Source organism: Notolabrus celidotus, chromosome 23, assembly GCF_009762535.1.
Source record: "Notolabrus celidotus isolate fNotCel1 chromosome 23, fNotCel1.pri, whole genome shotgun sequence".
Taxonomy (NCBI): Eukaryota; Metazoa; Chordata; class Actinopteri; order Labriformes; family Labridae; genus Notolabrus; species Notolabrus celidotus.
In genome coordinates, this window is record NC_048294.1 from 4,555,846 (window position 1) to 4,576,163 (window position 20,318).

At 41.9% G+C, this 20,318-nt stretch overlaps 1 protein-coding gene across 1 annotated transcript in view; it reads right to left on the minus strand.

Moving 5' to 3' along the window:
• tnfsf10l (TNF superfamily member 10, like) overlaps nt 1–18,946 on the minus strand; it is a 90,895-nt gene extending 71,949 nt beyond the window's left edge. Inside the window, exon 1 of the mRNA XM_034677251.1 lies at nt 18,416–18,946. Within this exon, the coding sequence (XP_034533142.1) occupies nt 18,416–18,664 (249 nt within the window). The 5' untranslated portion in view covers nt 18,665–18,946. The remainder of the gene's footprint in view (nt 1–18,415) is intronic.
• Nucleotides 18,947–20,318: the final 1,372 nt, after the last annotated feature.

Genomic DNA, 20,318 nt, shown 5'->3' on the forward strand with positions numbered 1-20,318 from the left:
GCAATGTCTCTCCTCTCTTTAAGAAGTATAACATTATTTAAAATCACATTTTTTAAAGGAGCTTTGGCGTGTTCGTGATTATCCTCTTTTCCCAGAGCTTTTCTTATTAAGGTTTTCCATTCGACAGCTCCACACAAAGCCAAACTCAGGCTAAGCAGTTCATTCACTCCCTCATGGATGACTTGCGATCACACATGTCCAGGAACTTTCAAAGTTTTTCAAGAGGTTGTGTTGTGTTTTGAGACATTGAGCCAATAAAATTATCTGCAGTCTGGAAATCCGTAAAGAACTGAGAAAGTGGAACATCGAGTGTGTTTTTGATCTACGAAAGCAAAGCCGAGGGCGAGAAACAGAGTGTTCTCCAAAGTAACAGAGATGTGAGAGAGACAAAGGGACGGCCAACACGAAAGTCTACAATGGAAGAAACTGTGGAAGAGGACAGGAGTGGGTGGAAAGACAGAGAAGATGAATTGGGAGGGATTAGACAGAAGCGAAGAAAAGAGATCACCAGTTGTGTAATTTGTAGAGAAATTAAGGCTGACAGAAGACTGGAGGGTGTAGTTACTGGGTCAAAACGCTGATATGAGACAGAGAATTAATGTGTGTTTACAAATCTGTGTGTGTGTTTAAGGGAGGGAAACATTGGAGTTGACAGAGGACACTAACAAACCCTCCTTCTTTTTCCAGGACGGAGATGTTTGCCCATTCCCAGGGTTGGATCACACAAAACCAACAACAAACGTACAGCCCAGGAGGACGCTTAGTAATCTGGTAAACACACAGAATACACCTCCCTTGAACACGTCAATTTTTTAATTGAAGCTTGATCCACTTTCTTCTATTTACACAAAAACCTGCACAAACTTGCACAATCAGCCGTGCACATAACACACTTGACATACAAGGGTTTGGCAACGTCCACCAAGTTAAGCAATGCAGGAGCAACAGCATGACTGGCTGCAAAGTGAGTCTCAAAATGACCACAAACCACAGAAGTTACTGTAATGGAAATGGAAAGAGAGATAGAAACAGCATCCTTGTAGGAGGGAGTGTTGGAGCAGCCAGCAGATGCTGTCACACCACCTTGCCTTAAGGCCTTTTTGGACACGACACAACAACAACTCTGAGCTTAAGTAAGTGATAATTCCAAGTCTTACACTGTGCAATAATCGCTTTTCGTTGCTTTTGGTGCAAACCCACTTGACTCACTGTGCTGGGATTTCACGGTACTCAGTGTCGCAAAATGCAGTCATGGTGCAACCCAAGACATTGCAGGTTGCCATTCGAGCGTGTGTTTGATGGGACAATAAGGCCAGACAACTCTCTGCTCCTGTGGTCCCTTCCTTAAGCCCAAGTTGATGCATCATTGCCTTGTTGAAATGAGAGGAAACCCTTACAAGTGAGAGGCTGCTTTTGCATTTCCATGGGCTTCAGTGTCCTGGTTTTGATCGGGTTAGATAAGCAGCCCAAATTTTGTGGAGATGACTCATAGTGCCCTATTTTCCCTCCAGAAGCGCTACGCTCTTGTCGTGCTTAAAGTATCTAAAAGTAGTATGGGAGGTCGAGCTTTCAGTTATCAGGCCCCTCTCCTTTGGAATCATCTACCAGTCTACCGGGAGGCAGACACCCTCTCTACTTTTAAGAGTAGGCTTCAAACTTTCCTTTTTGATAAAGCTTATAGTTAGAGCTGGATCAGGCTTGGACCAGCTCTTAGTTCTGCTGCTATAGGCTTAGACTGACACGCTGGGATCCTATCTCACCCCTCTCCCTGCCCACCCTCTATGACTTACTTTAACTCTTCCTGTCCCATTAAAGTCACAAACTATAGACCTTTCTGGAGTCCCTGAACTCCCTTGTCTCGTAGGTTCCTCTGGATCTCCAGCTGCTAAAACTACTACTATCCATCTCATCTCTCTCTCTCTCTTAAACTCCCTCTATCCCTCTCTCCAACACGGCAGGTCTCAGCAGATGTGTGTCTAACCATAGACACTAACCATAGACCTTTCTGGAGACCCTGAGCTCCCTTGTCTCGTAGGTTCCTCTGCTGTGGACGTGCCAGACTCCAGCTGCTACAACTGCTACTATCTGTCTCACCGCTATCAGCTCTCTCTCTCTTCATCTCCCTTTATCCCTCTCTCCAACACGGTCTCAGCAGATATGTGTCGTACATGAGTCTGGTCCTGCTGGAAGTTTCTGCCTGAAAAATTTGAGTTTCACGCCCATAATCTGGAAACATTTTCATCTACATTGAGTGCATTGCCATGAGCTTCAGTATTCTGGTTTTGGCAGATGTGTGTCTAGCATGAGTCTGGTCCTGCTGGAGGTTTCTGCCTGTTAAAGGAAGTTTGTCCTTGCCACTGTAACTTGCTAAATGCTGCAAAGTGCTCTGCTCATGGTGGATTAAGATGAGATCAGACCGAGTTCTGTTTGTAAGATGGGACTGGATCTGATCCTATCTTGATGTTGGGTCTTTGTTCATTATAGAACATAGAGTACGGTCTAGACCTGATCTGATTGGAAAGAGTCTGAGGATAATGTTTGATGTGGTTTGGCGCTATATGAACAAAGATTGATTGATTGATTGATATCCTGGTTACAGAAATTGGGATAAGCCATTATTATTTGGTAAGACAAAGGTCATATTTTCAGGCCTTGGATTTAGCACCAACATCAAAAACACCACATATCCTCTACTTTTCTTTTCAAATGTCCTCTTTCCCCATTTTCCTCTCGTCACACCCCCCGCCAAACCAAATGTCTCAGCCCTGGTTTGATTGAACGTCTTCCAACAGGGTGAAGCAGTTTCTTTTCCTTCTCGACCTTTGGTTTGATACAAGCATGGAGCGTACGGGAAGGATTTGGTTTCTGTATGATGGGAGCCATATGGAGCCTTTACGGTGCAGATCGGATACAAAGGAAGATGGATAGAAGAGAGGAGGGACGTTTCATCGTAGGAAGTCAGTAAACTGTAGAGGTGAACTTCAACTTTTAAATTGAGATACATAATACCGCCAGCCATCTGTTTCCTGGTAACGCCACAAATTATTAAATTGTTTCTGGAGCCATTTATTCACCAAGAATGAACAATTTAGCTCAGGCCTGGGCATGATTTTTTGATTATCAGAGTTTTTATGGGAATAAAAGTTTCATGCATGGGCTCCAGTCCTCTACTGTCACACAGCGGAATAAATTCAACTCTTATCCAGTGCCAACGAATAAGCTTCAGGTTCTTAAAGACCAGGTTGTTGCTCTTAAATGAGCTATTTCCTCCTGATAAAAGCCTTGTAGGACATTTTGTTCTGAATGTTTGAACTGTGAATGTTATTTCACAAAAACATCAAGTACAAACACAATCTTTTTCTGTGTTTGCTAACGTTGGTTCCCTTGACTGTGTCTCAAACCGAAGCGTGATGTACTACCTTCAATATGCAAAGCATGATGGGATGCATAGCAAGGTGAATCAGTCTAGGGATGCCACTTTTTCTCCCATATTAGGTTGTAATCATGCAAATAAGGAAAACAGTGGTGCACAGTTAAGTCAATATATCTTATGAAGAGGTTTGCATTAAAAAGACTCCTCCTCCTCCTAGTGGTTTTAGTATGCGCCCAATATACAGAGGCTATAGTCTTCGTCACAGCGGTTGCAGGTTCGACTCCCAGCCCAGACCATTTGCTGCATTTCTTCCCCCACTCTCTACTCCCAACACTCTCTCTTCAGCTGTCTTATCAAACAAATGCAAAAAAGCCCCCAAAATGTACTTAAAAAAACAACAACTCCTCAATTAAAGAAAAGTGACCACCAGAGGGGGCTGGCAAGAGTCTCAACAAATTAGTGGCAGGCAGTAGGTTCATCTGTAACTCACCTATCAATGCTACCATAGGCTGTTCTATCATACTACAACACAGGTAGCAGGCAGGGTGGCTATAACAAGTGGAACCAGAAAGAGCTACACATCTGCACAGAAACTGCACATTGCTGAATGCAATTCAAGTCTTCACACAGGAACACAGTTTAGACCTTTTCCCCTTTGGTCGTCCCCCAAGAATCATCAGCAGATCATTTCTTTAACCCTCCTGTTATGTTCGTTTCTCAGGAACAGCAATAATGTTCCTGGGTCAACTTGACCCGGGCCACATTATCAAAAAGTACCCAAAAAGACACTTCTGACCCCTTTTAGTCTCCACTTTGTCAAATTGACCCACGGACAGTATATATATATGTAATAAAAGCATGCAGGGGGGGTTGCAAATATGCTAAATGAACCATTGCTAATTAAGCCAAGCAGAATAAGCTTCATACCAACAAATACTTTGAACTTTGAAATGGGTCAATCTGACCCGCAACATAACAGGAAGGTTAAAGAAAATAAAAGAAACGTACCAGTTCTGTCCGTTTCATTCATTCAAAGATGTTAGCATGTTAGCTCCAAGAACATGGACATGTGGCATTTTCTACCTTACGCATCAGTTCATCCTTTACATCAAAAACTGCCAAGTGAAAATGTAATGAGTATAATCATTAGATGCACCTCAACTTCGTTGTTTGGCCTATTATTTGTCCCTTGAAAAAGATGTTAAGGAATAAAATGTACAAAATCATTTTTTATCAAAACAACAGAAGACAAACGTTCAAGGGAAAATGTTAAAACTTTAACAAACTGGATTAAAAGTTGTCCATTAGGGGTGCCATTGGCCTTGTAGTCTAAGCGGCCCATATACAGAGGCTTTAGTCCTCATGACAGGGGTTGGCAGGTTCGATTCCAGCCTCGACCATTTACTGCATGTCCACCCCCACTCTCCACTCCCCACATTTCCTGTCTCTCTTCAGCTGTACTATCCATTAAAAGGCAAATATGCCCAAAAATATAACTTTAAAAAGTTGTCCATTAATGTATGCCGTCCAATCTTCCAGAGATAGTAAATAAAAAACATCTAAATATGAAGTCAGCTGACTCAGTTAAAGTTATACAGTTAGCAGGTGCATTAATAGATCAGCAGCTCTGATTTCAGCCGCCTGTTTGCGGTTACGCTTTCCTCACATCGTCCTTTATCAGACCTCTATGACCATGTTGACTCAACAAACACAGAGATAACACAGCACCAGCTGTTGGCACACACACACTTACACTAACAGACAAACACACACACACAGCTGTAGCTACATCCTAATGAGCATTCCAACGTGGGAACGCAAATACCCTGAGCCGTGAAGCCGATGTCGTGTGTGTGTATCTGTGTGTGTTGGGACTGGTGTCTGCTCTCTGTCAGATGACATAATGTGAAGATTTCCTCATTTCTCTTCCTTTCAGCCGTACTCCTCCCCTGTTGCCGTGGCTTTTGGGAGAGTTTATGATGTTTTTTGGCGAGGAAACAAGACGTTTGATAACAAATGAACTTCTATGATACTCTGTATATCTCGCGCTACAGGGAGGGGATTTAATTTCGGTGATAAGAGCATCAGAGAGGAAGTTCAGTGTTAAAAGGTTACTTTGTAGTGTTGCCTCATATCAGAAGAGAGAAACCTGAGCAATTTGGAGCAAAGGTGAAGAGTCAAAGCTGAAAATGGGACTCAAACTCTCTTTACAGCAAATCTTTAAACAGAATACTTCAAAATATGCTGAATCAGATCTCAGGACCAAATGTTTCCCAATATTTTACATTAAAATTTGCAAGTTTTTGTTTACCTCTTGACATTTCAAGGCATATACAGAGGTAAAATTACAAAATAATCTGTTTCCATTGTAACTTAATAGAATAGAATGTATCTTTATTGTCGTTGTACATGGTAAAACAAAATTGAAAAAGCCACCCATTTATCAGTGCAAAAAGTAAAAGGAATACAAATAATAAAAACAGTAGACAAACATAAATAATAAATAAATAAACACACAGAAACACACACAGCATTCGACATTCAGTCATTCAAATTATTGCACACTCCCCAATTTATATTTGCACATAGAAAAAGAGAGCACTGAACTGCACTGCTATCTTGCCTTTCCTTTATTTACCAAATTAGTCATTACAATTAATCATTTTTCAAATATAAATGATTGGCCTTTTTGCCAAGATTTAGACGAGTAGATTGATACCAAACATAGGTATATATGCTAAATATCAAACTCACACCAACAGCTTAGCTTAGCATAGGTTAGCTTAGAAAATTACATCTCATGTTAAATATTAACCATAGATGGATAGATAGATAGATAGATAGATAGATAGATAGATAGATAGATAGATAGATAGATAGATAGATAGATAGAAAGGGGAAACACTGAATATTTTATAGATTTTTACTCAGTCACTGAAAATTGACACAACTCATTTGGTTTTTTTCGTCCCTTTTCAGAATTTGAAAATATTTTCTTTTGTTATTATTTTTCATTTTAAGTCATTTTTGGCACATTCATCTTTATCTGGGCTTTTTGCCAGGAATGAGACGAGTAGATCGATACCAAACATGGGTATGTATGCTAAATATCAAACTCGGACCGACAGCTTAGCTTAGCATAGGTTAGCTTAGCTAGAAACGTCTCATGTTAAATATTAATCTTCTCATGCTGCTGCTTAAAAGTTGTGTGCAGCTGGTTTTTGCTTATGTTGCTGATGCATTCTGGGAAGAGGGGTGAATAAAGGAGTTGAAAGAAGGAAAGGGGGAACAAATTAAAGTCTTTTGGGGAGGAGAGCACTGTGATAAATATCATCCTAATAAATATTAAGTATGTGGTATAACATAACAGGATAATGCATTTGGATGTTTATAATTTTGATCTTGTCTTGTGTCCTCTTTTTTTGTCTTCTGAACTTTTAGTGTTCATCAAGAACATTTTCACTTTATGATAAAAGCATTCATTTGAAAACCGTTTCTGAATTGACTTTAGTTTTGTTTCTGTGCTTGAAAGAAACTGCAAATGTACAGATGATTCAGAATGTGATTAATTTCTGTGCTACAAATAACACAATTTAAGATGGAAGCTTGGGGCCATAAATAAATGGACCTTGGGCCGCTATTGGCCCCCGGGCCGTACTTTGGACATGCCTGCGCTAGGCCAAACGGCGCCCCACGACTCACTGCCCCCCTGCTACGCTGCTCTACCCGAGTCTCTAAAGAAGACAGAGTTGAGCAATGGCTAACATGCACGAATCTGTTCTTTAAGCCGTGTGATTAACACATTCAATCCAGTTTACATGTCCAAGCTTATCAGAAACTTCAAACTCTGTCCTCTTTGGCTCTAAAAGAAGCCGTCCAGTATTCCAAACATTTGAGTTTTGGGAGTTTGATCTATGTCTTATCATCGTAATCTCTTCCTGTCCTTTTGTCTTTGTTTGGCCTGTTTCAGCTGTCATGCTCACTTTCTCCTCCTCCTCTTCTTCTTCCTGGTGATCTCTCCTTTCCTTTTCATCCTCATCCAAACGTAGCATCGCTGGCCACGAAAACAGAGCATGAGCGTGCAAGTTTTAGCACCGATACGTCTCTGCAAGTTCAGTATTCTTTCAGAGGAAAGGGAATCAGGAGACGCCTTTAACTGGTTCAAAATGGCATGTATCGGGAATAATCGTGCACGAACAAAAAGCTGAGTCTTGACACAAATCTGTTATTCACAAAGCTGCAAGAGATTACTCCTCTGATGTCATCTTGGCCTTGTCATATTTGGTCAAAGAGACAAAAACCAAGGCTGAATATCTCTTTAAGCATCCTCCATTGACCACATATGTCTTTATACAAGATCGCTTTTTCCTCTCTCTCTTGTTCTTCTCGTGTCTTACACACATTCAAACACTTAACGTAACTTTGGCGACGTGCCCAAGGCTTGTTTAGATGCACACACACACCACACACCACACACATATACACACACATAAATTACTGCCAAAGAGTCACTTAACTTCTTCTACCTCATAAAAGAAAAAACTGCTTGTGTCACTCCTGAAAAATTCGCCCCCCTCCCGCCTCAAGGCCTAAAACCGACTGTAACCTGATTCTCGATGTGGGCTTAAAACATAACACAGAGAGACTGCAGGGGGGAGAGAGAAAGAGAGAGAGAGAGAGAGAGAGAGGTGTGATGGAGAGACAGAGAGAGAGAGAGAGGAAAAGAGGGAGGTAGAGTTGTGTGTTTTGGCCGTGGAGTCTGGCGTGGGAGGTTTATATTAGTAGCTTTGAATGAAATCTAAATATTTGCAGTGAAGGATTTGATTTGACTTTAAATTGGTCTCTGATGATGAACATACCTCTCTCTCTCTCTCCCTCACACACACACACACACACACACACACAAAGGAAAACACACTCTTGGAGACCGAACCCCCCGTCGAGCACACGTGTCGCTCGCACATTCTTCTTGGGTCATCCATTGATTCTTTGGCGTTAAATTCAACTTTGACCTGGACCAATAAAACCCGATCCTGTGTGAGCCTCCAGGGTAAATATACAGCACATTTAAGCACTAATGGAAAAACAGATCTATACTCTTCTATAGTGCGCTATAGGAGGTTGCGTCAGAAAAGTCTTGGCAACAACAGCTGAAGCCACACAGGGAGGTCGAACGGAGAAGCACCCCCCCCCCCCCAACCCCCGGATGAAAATAACTGATGTCTTCTGACTTTTTCCACCGTATATCTCCGTCTGTGCGATCGCAAGTCGCTCCAGATCTCTGAGTTCAAGTGTGTTAGCTGGAGGAAACACGTAGGCAGCCCCCGTAACCAAACCAGCTGAGGCTCTGCAAAAGCCAGCGCTGAAATCTTAGCAATATGTGGCGCAGTGGTTGAGACGTGCACCATAAAACCACAAAGTTCCTGCCCTTGGTTTCATTTGGGCTCAGAGACCTTTGTTACATTAAAATATCCCGTCTCCCTGTCATACTTTCTGTTCTATAAACGGAAAATCCAACAAAAAATATCAAGGATAATTTCTCTGCCAACCGGACCCACATGTATATTGATTGATTTCATATTTACAACAGTCGGATAAACAGACTTTATGTAAGGACGGAGAGAAATACGAGGACAAAGAGAGGAGGTTGACGTGCAGAGAAGGGCCCGGATAGAATCAGGCCTTACTCAGATGAGAACGAGATGACATTGTGGAAAAGACCTGCGTGCATTTGGATCTGCAAAAATCCGATCCATGGCGTTCATGGAAAACGCTGGAGTGTGCATGCCAGGGCAGTAGGTGGCGGTGTGACTTTGTAATGACACCCCACTGATGAAAAACACACTCCTGTGCTTTGAGGTGTTTTTCAAGAAAGCGGCGAGGAAGACGATGGCGAACACACCCTCAAAAAACAGATAACCTCATTTGGACTGACGTTGAAGTCAATCAATCAAGTACTCTGTGTTCTATTATCAACAAAGACCCAACATCAAGACAGGATAAGATCCAGTCCCATCTTACAGACAGGACTTGGTCTGATCTCATCTTAATCCACCATGAGCAGAGCACTTTGCAGTATTTAGCAAGTTACAGTGGCAAGGACAAACTTCCTTCAACAGGCAGAAACCTCCAGCAGGACCAGACTCATGTTAGACACACATCTGCTGAGAGTGATATGATGTTAAGAAGCACGAACACAACATTTGGATACTTATTTAACCCCCGATCAAATCCAGGACACTGAAGCCCATGGCAATGCACTCAATGTAGACCAAAATGTATCCAGATTGGTCGTGAACCTTGTTTTTGCAGCATTTAGCAAGTTACAGTGGCAAGGACAAACTTCCTTTAAAAGGCAGAAACCTCCAGCAGGACCAGACTCATGTTAGACACTCATCTGCTGAGACTAAACTCAGTAGATTTAGCAGCACAAATAAAGCTTGGTGGTCTGCCATTATAGGGGTCCTCTTTCTTGGGAGCGTTATAAGCACTTGCGAATGAGTCTGGGATGTCATTGTTTTCCCAGGATCCACGTATGACCACTTTAAAAGGTTGTTTTCGTTTCAAGGAACTTCACAATGCAACATTTGATGAGTAAACAGCCTCTCCAATCATGCTGATTTGGTCACAAAGTATGCATCATTGGCCTTTCAAGTTCCCGTATGTCCATATTGATATTCACAAAGTCTGGACTACAAAACAGTCCCTGAAAATATTGGATCCAAACCACATTTGGTGATGCTTCAAAATAGAATCTAATCCAGTTTCCAAAGATGCAAAATCAAATCATTATACCAATGTGCACAGCTGTTCTAAAGATCTGATTTCATTAACCAATCCTCTGAAGTCTGATGAAACCCTGAGAGCACTAGGACACAGTTATACCGGCTCGCATTTGGGTTTTGACAAAGTATTGAGAGGCTGGAGATCCAAGTGGAAGAAGTAGTGGGAAACAAGTCTACAACAGAGTTCTGCAGGTTCAAGGTTCTCATGCACGCCTGTACCTTTGGGTGCAAATGGCCAGTTATATGATTTTAAATTACTTGGCTCTATCTGATCTAAAAGCTGCAAAAGAAAATGTTACAAAACGCTTCAAGTCTACGTTGGAATCTTCAGGGCCCAGCTGTTCAAACAGTTTTATCATCAATATTTAGAGAGGATATTTGTTCTTCCAGGAGCAGGTAATCCATCTTTTATTGGTCCCAGTTTTCCAATGAGAAACAGGATTGGATCATTCTTTGGACTTCAGTCTACTTTATCTACAATATCACAGACTCAGCAATTCAATGCAAAATATCAAAAAGGTGTGAAGTATCAACTACACTGTAAAGCTGTTGTATTTGTCTGAGTTTCTTAAAGGTTTTATTCTATGTTGTTCCTGTAATCCGGCCTGAATCCAGCCTTCTGCAGGGATTAAGAGAACCCTCATTTTTGGGGGGTCAGTTACCCCATCAGGCTTGACGTTTGTTCCAAACAAAAACCCAGACTCTGAATCTGATCCAATCCAACCAGAGCTCTGATAATCCAGATGAGGTAATATTCAAAAGTGTGTATCTGTGTTAGAAAGATCCGATTCTGTTTCCCTCCCGTTGAACAATGGGGTCCATGGCGGATTTAATTTCATGGAGTTAAAGGACAAATTACTGTATATTTAACTTAACAGCATGTTAGCTATCCATTCTCTGCAGTGACGCTTGCTGCCAAGTAAGCTAACAGTATATAATCACAAAGTCCTCAGTGCATTAAGATGATCCCTTTGAGTCTACATCATCCACATGAGATCAGCCCTGCCGACTCTAATCTTTATAAATGAGATTATATGGCTTGTCAAAGAGGTTAGGCCCTTTAATATGGTCCTGATTACTCCATCTACTTTAAAGCCTAAAATCTGACTCTGGTTATAAACATGAAGCCTAAAACGACTTCAATTTAATCTGTCAGAGTTCATATTTCAATATCATGACAGAAAAGTCAACTCTTTAAAGGGTTACTTCGTCTTTTCCTATCAAGAGGTCATCTTATCAACACACAGAGATAGAGCAGAGTATCATCGACGTAATGCACTTAAACACCAAAAACACTGAAAAGATCAAAATGAACCTGTTTGGAGGCTAAGTGGACCACACACACACACGTCTACACACACCTTAACAAACACCTACAGCTTCTACAGTGTGAATCAGACCACACACACACACACACACAGTGGACACACACACACACGCTCACACCGGGTGTATTGTTGCATGTCGGGGTGAGTCAGAGCCTATCAGTGAACCCAAACAATAATAAAGTGGACCAGTGAAGTGGAAGGAATGGAAGGCTTGTCTCACTCAGATAACTTGGAAAAGTCCCAAATTTCAGCCAAGTATCAACACAAAACCTAAAAAATGTGCTAACACACACACAAACTCACACATAAACACCTTTCTTTTTAAAAACTCGTAGTTACTTTCACTCTAACACTTTCTCCTGTGTCTTATGTTTCTGCTGTGGAGGGCTGTGGATTGCTGGAGCTGAGACGGAGCAGGAACGCAACGAAGTCAGTGGGAGCTGGTGGAGGTTAGCTGTAAAGCTCATCGTCTAAGTCAGGGGTTCCCAAACTTTTCATCCTGCGACCCCCAAAATACAAGTACCAAAGACTCGTGACCCCCACTGTCCCTCAAAGTGTTTTAATGTGGCTTCCTTTAGCTGGTCTGCAGAAAATTAACCTATCTTTATGAGAATGTCATATAGGTATCTTTTTTCCAGATGACTGTCATATAGTCATCTGGCTAAAAGAGAGGCAGAAAACTCATTACATGTTCTATTTTCATGGTTTTACTTCAAGTTTAGCTTCTATTGTTTTTGATATTTTTTACTACAATGGGTTAAATGTACTATTTTAAACTAAAGTCATGGCATTATATATGCTCACTAGTGATCTAGGAAGAACATGTTGATGATTGATAACACGATGTCCTTCTTTGTTTGTTTGATATTGTTTGATTCTGTATTATTATTATTTTTCTTTATATTCATTTTTTTTTTGTTAGGTGCACTCTCTGTTATACACTTTGCATAAATGTATTCATTTGCTTGTCTCTGTTTGTCTTACTGCTTTTTTTTAAATGTTAAAATGAATAAAATTTGGTTTAAAAAACAAAAAAAAGTACTATTTTAGATAACTGTGCAGAAAAACCTTCTAGAAGACATCTCACGAGCCCCCACTTGTGTCTTGCAACCCCCCCAGGGGATCCCGACCCCTACTTTGGGAACCCCTGGTCTAAATCACAGAGGAGACTCAGCAGTTTAATGCCAAAATAAAACTATGTCTAAACTAGGGGTTCCCAAAGTGTGGGTCGGGACCCCCTGGGGGGTCGTGAGACACCAATAGGGGGTCGTAAGATGTCTTCCAGATTTTAATTTTTGTTTGGGTCTTTGAGGGTCATTGCGGTCACACTGCATCCTTTACTGATTTACCAATGCTTGTCTTGTATCACACATTTACACGTGTGATATCAATCAATCAATCAATCAATAAATCAATAAATCTTTATTTGTATAGCATCAAATCAAAACAAACGTTATCTCAAGACGCTTTTACAAACATAGGAGGTCTAGACCACTCTATGTCAAATTATGAACAGAGACCCAACTTCAAGACAGGGTAAGACTCAGTCTGACACCACCTTAATCATCATGAGCATTGCACATGGCAGTATTTAGCTAGTTACAGTGGCGAGGACAAACTTCCTTCAAACAGGCAGATTAGATTTCTTTCCAAAAATAAGAGAACAGACAGCTCTGCTGTGAGAGAAGCGCTCAGTAAGATAAGATACTCCTTTATTCGTCCCACAACGGGGAAATTCATGGAGTTACAGCAGCAAACAAGAAGGTGTACAGTACAAGAATTTAACAAGAATATATATAGAAAAAAAAAGTCCATCAGAGACGACAGTTTGGCCATAATTCTCCTGTCAGCCACCACCTCCACAGGCTACGGGCTGCTAACAGCTGATCTCGTATGTAAACAATGTTACCATGGATACACGCAGGATCTCCGGACACAAACAGGAACAAAAATAGCAAAAACACCACTGCAACCGTAGTCAGTTTGGTGTCAATGGCCAACAAATGAGTCATTAAAAGTCATGACAGGCTCCAAATACAAAGAGAACTAAACAGATATGAAAAAAGAACAACGAAGAGAGAGCTGCTGCAACAAGCAGCCACTCGAGCGGCGCTAAGCAACAGAAAAGTGCTGGAAACAACAATTATTTTCATTAACGATTAACCTGCTCACTATTTTGATCAAAGGAATAATATTCTGTTCAATAAACGTCTGCAAAAAGTGGTGAAAATGTCCATCACAACGTCCTAAATTCTGATATGACATCTTCAAATGTCTCGTTTCGTCCGAGGAGTAATTTAAAACTCTCCTCAAAAGCAAAAAAATCCTCCAAATTGAGAAGTTGGAACCAGAGTGAGTTTAACATTATCCTATAAAATGACCGAAACAATCTAACAGTCATCAGAGAACTTGCTGTATGTTTTCTGCCCTACATTAAATTGAAGATTATGAAGATATGATTTAGCCAATTCATTTCAAAATCAAAATCAGTCTGACGTTGAACCATCCACCACAACCCGATGTTCCCAGTTCATTAACATATACAAGTTTGTAAAGCAAGTATCAGCAAAAGCAGAGGACGCACATCCCTGTGAAGCCTGGAAACTCCCACATTTACACCCGTTTGTTTGCTTGTGTGTGAACGCTGCTGCTTTGAGGCAACACTGGAGCATTCCTCATTGTGCCGCGTTTATTGTTTGAAGCGTCTTTTGTCTTAAACAGGCTGGCAAATGGGAAGGGGGGTGGGTGGGGGGGGTGGAACTATGCTGGGACTCAAAGAGGGCCTGTTTCCAGATTAAAAATAGCCAGCCCTCGCATGAGAACCGGGGGATTCCCCACATTCAAGATACATAGCGCCGTGTTTTTTTTATCCGTCTCTGTCCGGTATCATCTCTGAAATGTTCTGTTTGTGATTTCCTGCCAAATCTCATCGTACCAGACAAAACAGACCAGAAACTACACGGTGGAAAAAACATTTCTGTTCTCTTATGTACTTGTATGTAAAAATATGTAAAGGCTGTTGCTACAGCTGACTCTGCTGTTGCAGGATTGCTGCTTCGATGCCAGAGACTCGATTGGAAGCAGATGCAGCCAAACTCTGATATATTTGCCTTCATTATGAAGTCGCTCTCATCACAGGAGGTCCATGAACCATGACAAGAGAGCATAAGGACTTCTGGCATTATTATTACCAAAGTCTACTACAAGAACCCGGCATGTCACAAAGTCTTTCTACCCTTACTGTTAGCGTCACTCAATCTCAGCTCTCTCTCTCTGTGTGTGCAGTGCAAAATATTAAATCAGATTTCACTGTCTATCTGAACACATTCATTTTTGATATTTAGATGACATCTCTCAAAGACTGACATCATGTCTTGTAGAGCTAGCCACTATTCAGCTACAGTTAGCCGTACAAATGCAGTTTTTTTTTACGGACTAGGACTTTAATTTTCATTCATACATTAAAGCTAGGGTTGGCAGTCTCGGAAAACTAGCATGAATTTGAATGTTGCATTTCCTCAGGACTCCGTCTAACCCCTCCCCTCACATGCACGAGCGCCGCTGACTTGCGACCATATGATGGTGACTGATTCAAAACCGGTCCTCACCAAAACATTATCATAGTGAAAGTTAAAAACACAAACAAACATGGCTGCTGTTAGCACTCACAACTATCATGCTAGCATTATCCAGTTGTACTGGTGACACGATATCAGGAGAAAAGTTATAACACATATATAACACTGTAACAGCTCTACTGTTTGTTAAACCTGTGTTTAGATGCTCTTAATTCCTACAGTGTTGACGGTCAGTGAAGGCATCAGGAGAGGTGTAGAGTGTGTGAGCTGGAGAGAGGAGAGACAAGAGGAGAAGTTTTTCATTCATTCAAACATTGATTGTTGTTTTGTTGGTTGTCGTGATCACGGCCGACAGTGACCGGTTATTAAAACTCAACGTGTTCACAAATCGGCTGGTCATCACTACAGCGCCCGGACGGACGCTACAGTACATCTACATTTCTGTAGGACTTACTGAATGTCATTAATTCTTCTGCTTGTCAGAGCCCCCGTGGTGAGAGCTTTTTAGACTCTGATCCGGACTACAGTCCTGAGCAAAGCACCTCATCGGGTCAGAGGGGACAGGCCCGAGGTGGAGCGAGAGAGGCAGACAGTACAGTCAGGGGAAGCAGAGGCAGGGGACGTAGACTCGGAGTACACGCCGGGGAAATATACGCGCAGGAGGCGGTCAGAACGGCAGGACGGGATTTGAATGGTTTAAAATTTTGGGTCCCAAAAAACGGTGATTGGTTGGTGTTTTCCCAGGTTTACTCCGGCTGTAGATAGCAGCTTTTCTTCGCTCTTTTTTAAGAACACATTATGTATTGATCGCCATCAGGACGTAAAGATCATTTTAACCAGTATAATAAAAAAGTGTATCTAAATCTGATTACCAACCCCAGCTTTAATAGGCATGTCTTTTGTCCTTTATTTTAAGGTGTTTCACTTGAATAGTGCAAACGGTTTCTGAAAAAACTCTGAGATGAAAGAAATCAAATAAAAGGAGAAAAAAAAAGATACATGTTGTGCTATTTTGAGTGGAGTCCAGTCACCTTTGGTCAGACTGTCTGTCCTTTCAAGTTGGGACACTGCATGAAAGTCAGATAACTTGACAGTCTCTTTGGATTAAAGCTGAATGCAACAGCCTGATTCCACAGCAAATGCACAACCTAAACCTTAAGTATCATGTTTCTGTCCTTAGGAAATGTTTGTAAATGACCTTTTCTTTTCCTTTCCTCAGCCTCCACATCTTTAAGAATGTACGGCGGAGAGATGCTCTGGTTTCCCCCTTTAAATGATCTACAGCACCGGTGCAGGACACATGAGCAGGAAAGTTGTCTGAGGCACACCTGTGTGAGTTATCGCCCCAGCAGGAGGTGGAAAGCATGACACACTTCCCACCTCAAAGTCTTACAGATGTTTACTCTCCTGGGGAGATGCAGACCGCTCTCTGACGGAGGACCGTGACAGTTAGAAATGAGCTCTCGCTGGGATTCATACATCAACTTCCTACTCCAGCCTTTCCTAAATGAAGAGTATGTTACATTATCATGCAGTGTATCAGAAATCATACACAGTGGACACCTTCACCTGCTGTGTGCCTTTAAATTTAAATGTAATGTGTCAGGCAGTGATAAGAGAGCTGAAAACAAGCCTCTGCGTGTGCAGTGGGACCAATAACTGGTGCTACAAAGGTCACTTTTCTCTCTCTCACTGACTGTGGCAGAGACAGCAGCTCTGCTAATTGATTTCTGGAGAAAAAAATCAAACCACAGCTGCAGCAAAGACCCTTTTTCTCAGCCATAATTCACATTTCTAGAACCCTTTACGCACATGGGAACGACTCACAGCCCTATGAGGATACCTGTGGTGTGAAGTGAATCAAACCCCAGAGGATGGCTCACACCTCAATCACTCAATCCCTGACCTGTATATTCACCTCTGAGGAAGACATCTGTAACCCACTTCAAAAAGCTGCAGCTCCAGCCTTTCCTCCCCAACACAAATAGCTCCAATATGTTCAGTTAATGAGGACATTGACGTAGTTTGATCCGATAAACGCTGCTGGACAGACACTCTCTTCTACCCTCAGACAGACGTGATTGCTCATAACTTTCAGTGTTTAACAAGTCAAGTCATGTAAAGCTGTTTGTGGAGCGCCTGGCAAGTCAAACGTGTTCCAGAAATGAATTACTCCCCAAAAAACCCAGTTTTACTTCATCTAATGAAGGCTGCAGGAGTTTTCTCGTGACATTTCTGTCATTTTGCAGCAACTTTGCATGTTTGCTTGTTGTCGTATGAGTAACATGTAAGGAAATCTCCTAATTCTGGTGCAAATGTGGTGAGTTTTCTGTGCTTTCTGTCAACACTGAAGGAGTAAATGTGTAAATGAGACGTTTAACTTTAAATTTAAAGTTGCATCTTGCTTCACAAACAGCCTTTATTTGACTGTTTTCATGGAAAAGAATCACATTGCCTGATAAAGTTGACTGTTGAAGACAACAGGATGAGGCTTTTGTTGAAAACACTACTTTTGCATGTACAGGACAAGAGATAAGAGGTATCACTTTGTCCACAAGGGGGGCGCCAAGAATCGATACAAAACAAAAGTTCCTCACAGCACCTTTAAGCTCACAGTGACACATTTCTTCAAATTCAGCACGCAAAAAGTCAGTGTTCTCAAGATCTCCCTGCAGATTTGTGCAAAAAGAAATGCGCATTTCTGGCGTTCCTTCAATGCTAAGCGTTCATGTTTGACTTTTAAAGCTGCTGTGAGGAACTTTAAGCTTGTAGAGATTCTGGTGCCCCCTTGTGGACAAAGTGCAACCTCTTATCTCTTGTCGTGTACATGCAAAATACGTGTCTTCAGACAATAACCTCATCCTGTTGTCTTTTAACATTTAGATTTATCACACAATGTGATTATTTGCAAAAAAGGGTGTTTCTAAAGTGAGATGTCAATCATCTGTTCTGACACCTACCCCCCTCAGATCAGTGTCAGGCATTAAAATGACAACAGAGGAGGTATCAGTGTTGTTGTAGATGGTCTTGTTTGCTTTTGAGGGTTATAAAGAGGCATCAGTATAAATTTCAGTCTGTTTCTCAGCCAGTTAAAAACTCCTCATAGTGCCTTTAAGCTCACAGTGACACATTTCTTCAAATTCAGCACGCAAAAAGTCAGTGTTCTCAAAGCTCTCCCTGCAGATTTGTGCAAAAAAAAAGCGCATTTCTGGCGTTCCTTCAATGGTAAGAGTTCATGTTTGACTTTTAACTAAAAGTTCTGTGCGTAAAAGTGATTTCTCTGCAGCCTCTTCCTCAAACAGATCCCCCACATGTCTCTCGGTGCAGCAAAGACTGTAAAGCAGCTCTTACCTGCGATATGGACATGTTCAGGTAGAGAAACAGCCCCGTGGTGGAGGCGATCTGCAGCACCACGACCACTATCACCACCATCGCCACCCACATCTTGGACGGCGCTTCCCTGCGCGCCGTCCCCGTCGGTCCGCCGGCCGGGACCATCATGTATGTGGTGGACTCGCTGCTCACCGATCTGTAATAATCCTGGTGCTGCTGCTGTGCGCTCGGAGTGGCCATGGCATTCCCGACGCATGAGGAGACCATAAAGACAATAAAAGAAAAACAACAACCAAGGGAACAGCAAAACAAAAACTTCCACGAGCTTCAGCGAAAAAAATGGAGCAAAATTAGATCTCCATGCGTCCACTGCTGCTGCTTCCAATGGAGCTTTTCATTCGGAGCACTGAGGGGGCAGAGGTGCAGCAGAAGAGGAGGAAGACGAGCTGAAGAAGTTAGAGTTTGGATCTGTCCATGTCTGTGCGCGCAGAGAGAGGAGCTGCTGCTGCTGGAGGAGGCAGCGCCGGACTGATGAGCTGCAGCCCAGAGAGGGAGCTGCAAAGAGGGGGCTGGCTTAACCTTTTCACCACCCTGGAGCTGTGGAGGAATGCGCTCTCTCTCTCTCTCTCTCTCTCTCTCTCTCTCTCTCTCTCTCTCTCTCTCCCTCTCTCTCAGCTTCAACTGAGCTTTCTAGGCATGGGACACTGGTGCCAGACGTTGAAACAGCAGAATAAAACAAGATGGCATAAGTTTTATTCTGCTGTTGCTCATTACACAGTTTACAATAGTGCTTGAGGTTGGTTCTGGTTCTGTTTGCTTGAGTTTGGTTCTGGTTCTGTTTGCTTGAGTTTGGTTCTGTTTGCTCGAGTTTGGTTCTGGTTCTGTTTGCTTGAGTTGGCTCTGTTTCTGTTTGCTGGAGTTTGGTTCTGGTTCTGTTTGCTTGAGTTTGGTTCTGGTGCTGTTTGCTTGAGTTTGGTTCTGGTTCTGTTTGCTTGGGTTTGTTCCTGGTTCTGGTTCTGTTTGCTTGAGTTGGTTTTGGTTCTGTTTGCTTGAGTTGGTTCTGTTTCTGTTTGGTTCTGGTTCTGTTTGCTTGAGTTGGTTCTGGTTCTGTTTGCTTGAGTTTGGTTCTGTTTGCTTGAGTTTGGTTCTGGTTCTGTTTGCTTGAGTTTGGTTCTGTTTGCTCGAGTTTGGTTCTGGTTCTGTTTGCTTGAGTTTGGTTCTGGTGCTGTTTGCTTGAGTTTGGTTCTGGTTCTGTTTGCTTGGGTTTGTTCCTGGTTCTGGTTCTGTTTGCTTGAGTTGGTTTTGGTTCTGTTTGCTTGAGTTGGTTCTGTTTCTGTTTGGTTCTGGTTCTGTTTGCTTGAGTTTGGTTCTGGTTCTGTTTGCTTGAGTGGGTTCTGGTTCTGTTTGCTTGAGTTTGATTTGGGTTCTGTTTGCCTGAGTTTGGGTTCAGTTCTGTTTGCTTGAGTTGGTTCTGGTTCTGTTTGCTTGAGTTTGGTTCTGGTTCTGCTTTCTTGAGTTGGTTCTGGTTCTGCTTTCTTGAGTTGGTTCTGTTTCTGTTTGCTTGAGTTGGTTCCTAATCTGTTCTGTTGATATGTTTGCAGTTTTTTGTTTATTTGTACAATAAAAAAGTTTGATTAAGAATGGTTTTGTAACAGAATAAATGCACAAAATTGGACAATTATAAGGCTTCCAAAAGATCCTAAATTAAGAGCCGGCTCTCTGAAGAGAGCCAAACTTTCCATCACTAGTCCAATGGAGCAAAAATGACCCAAAATGACTCGTTTAACTTCTTGAAATGTAAACATATGGTAGTTGTGTTACTGATCTGAAGTCATCTGTCAATATCTTTGGATTTGGGACATTTTATAGACATTCTTTGTAAACCATACAGCACTAAATCAAAGCTTTCAGAATGAATTCA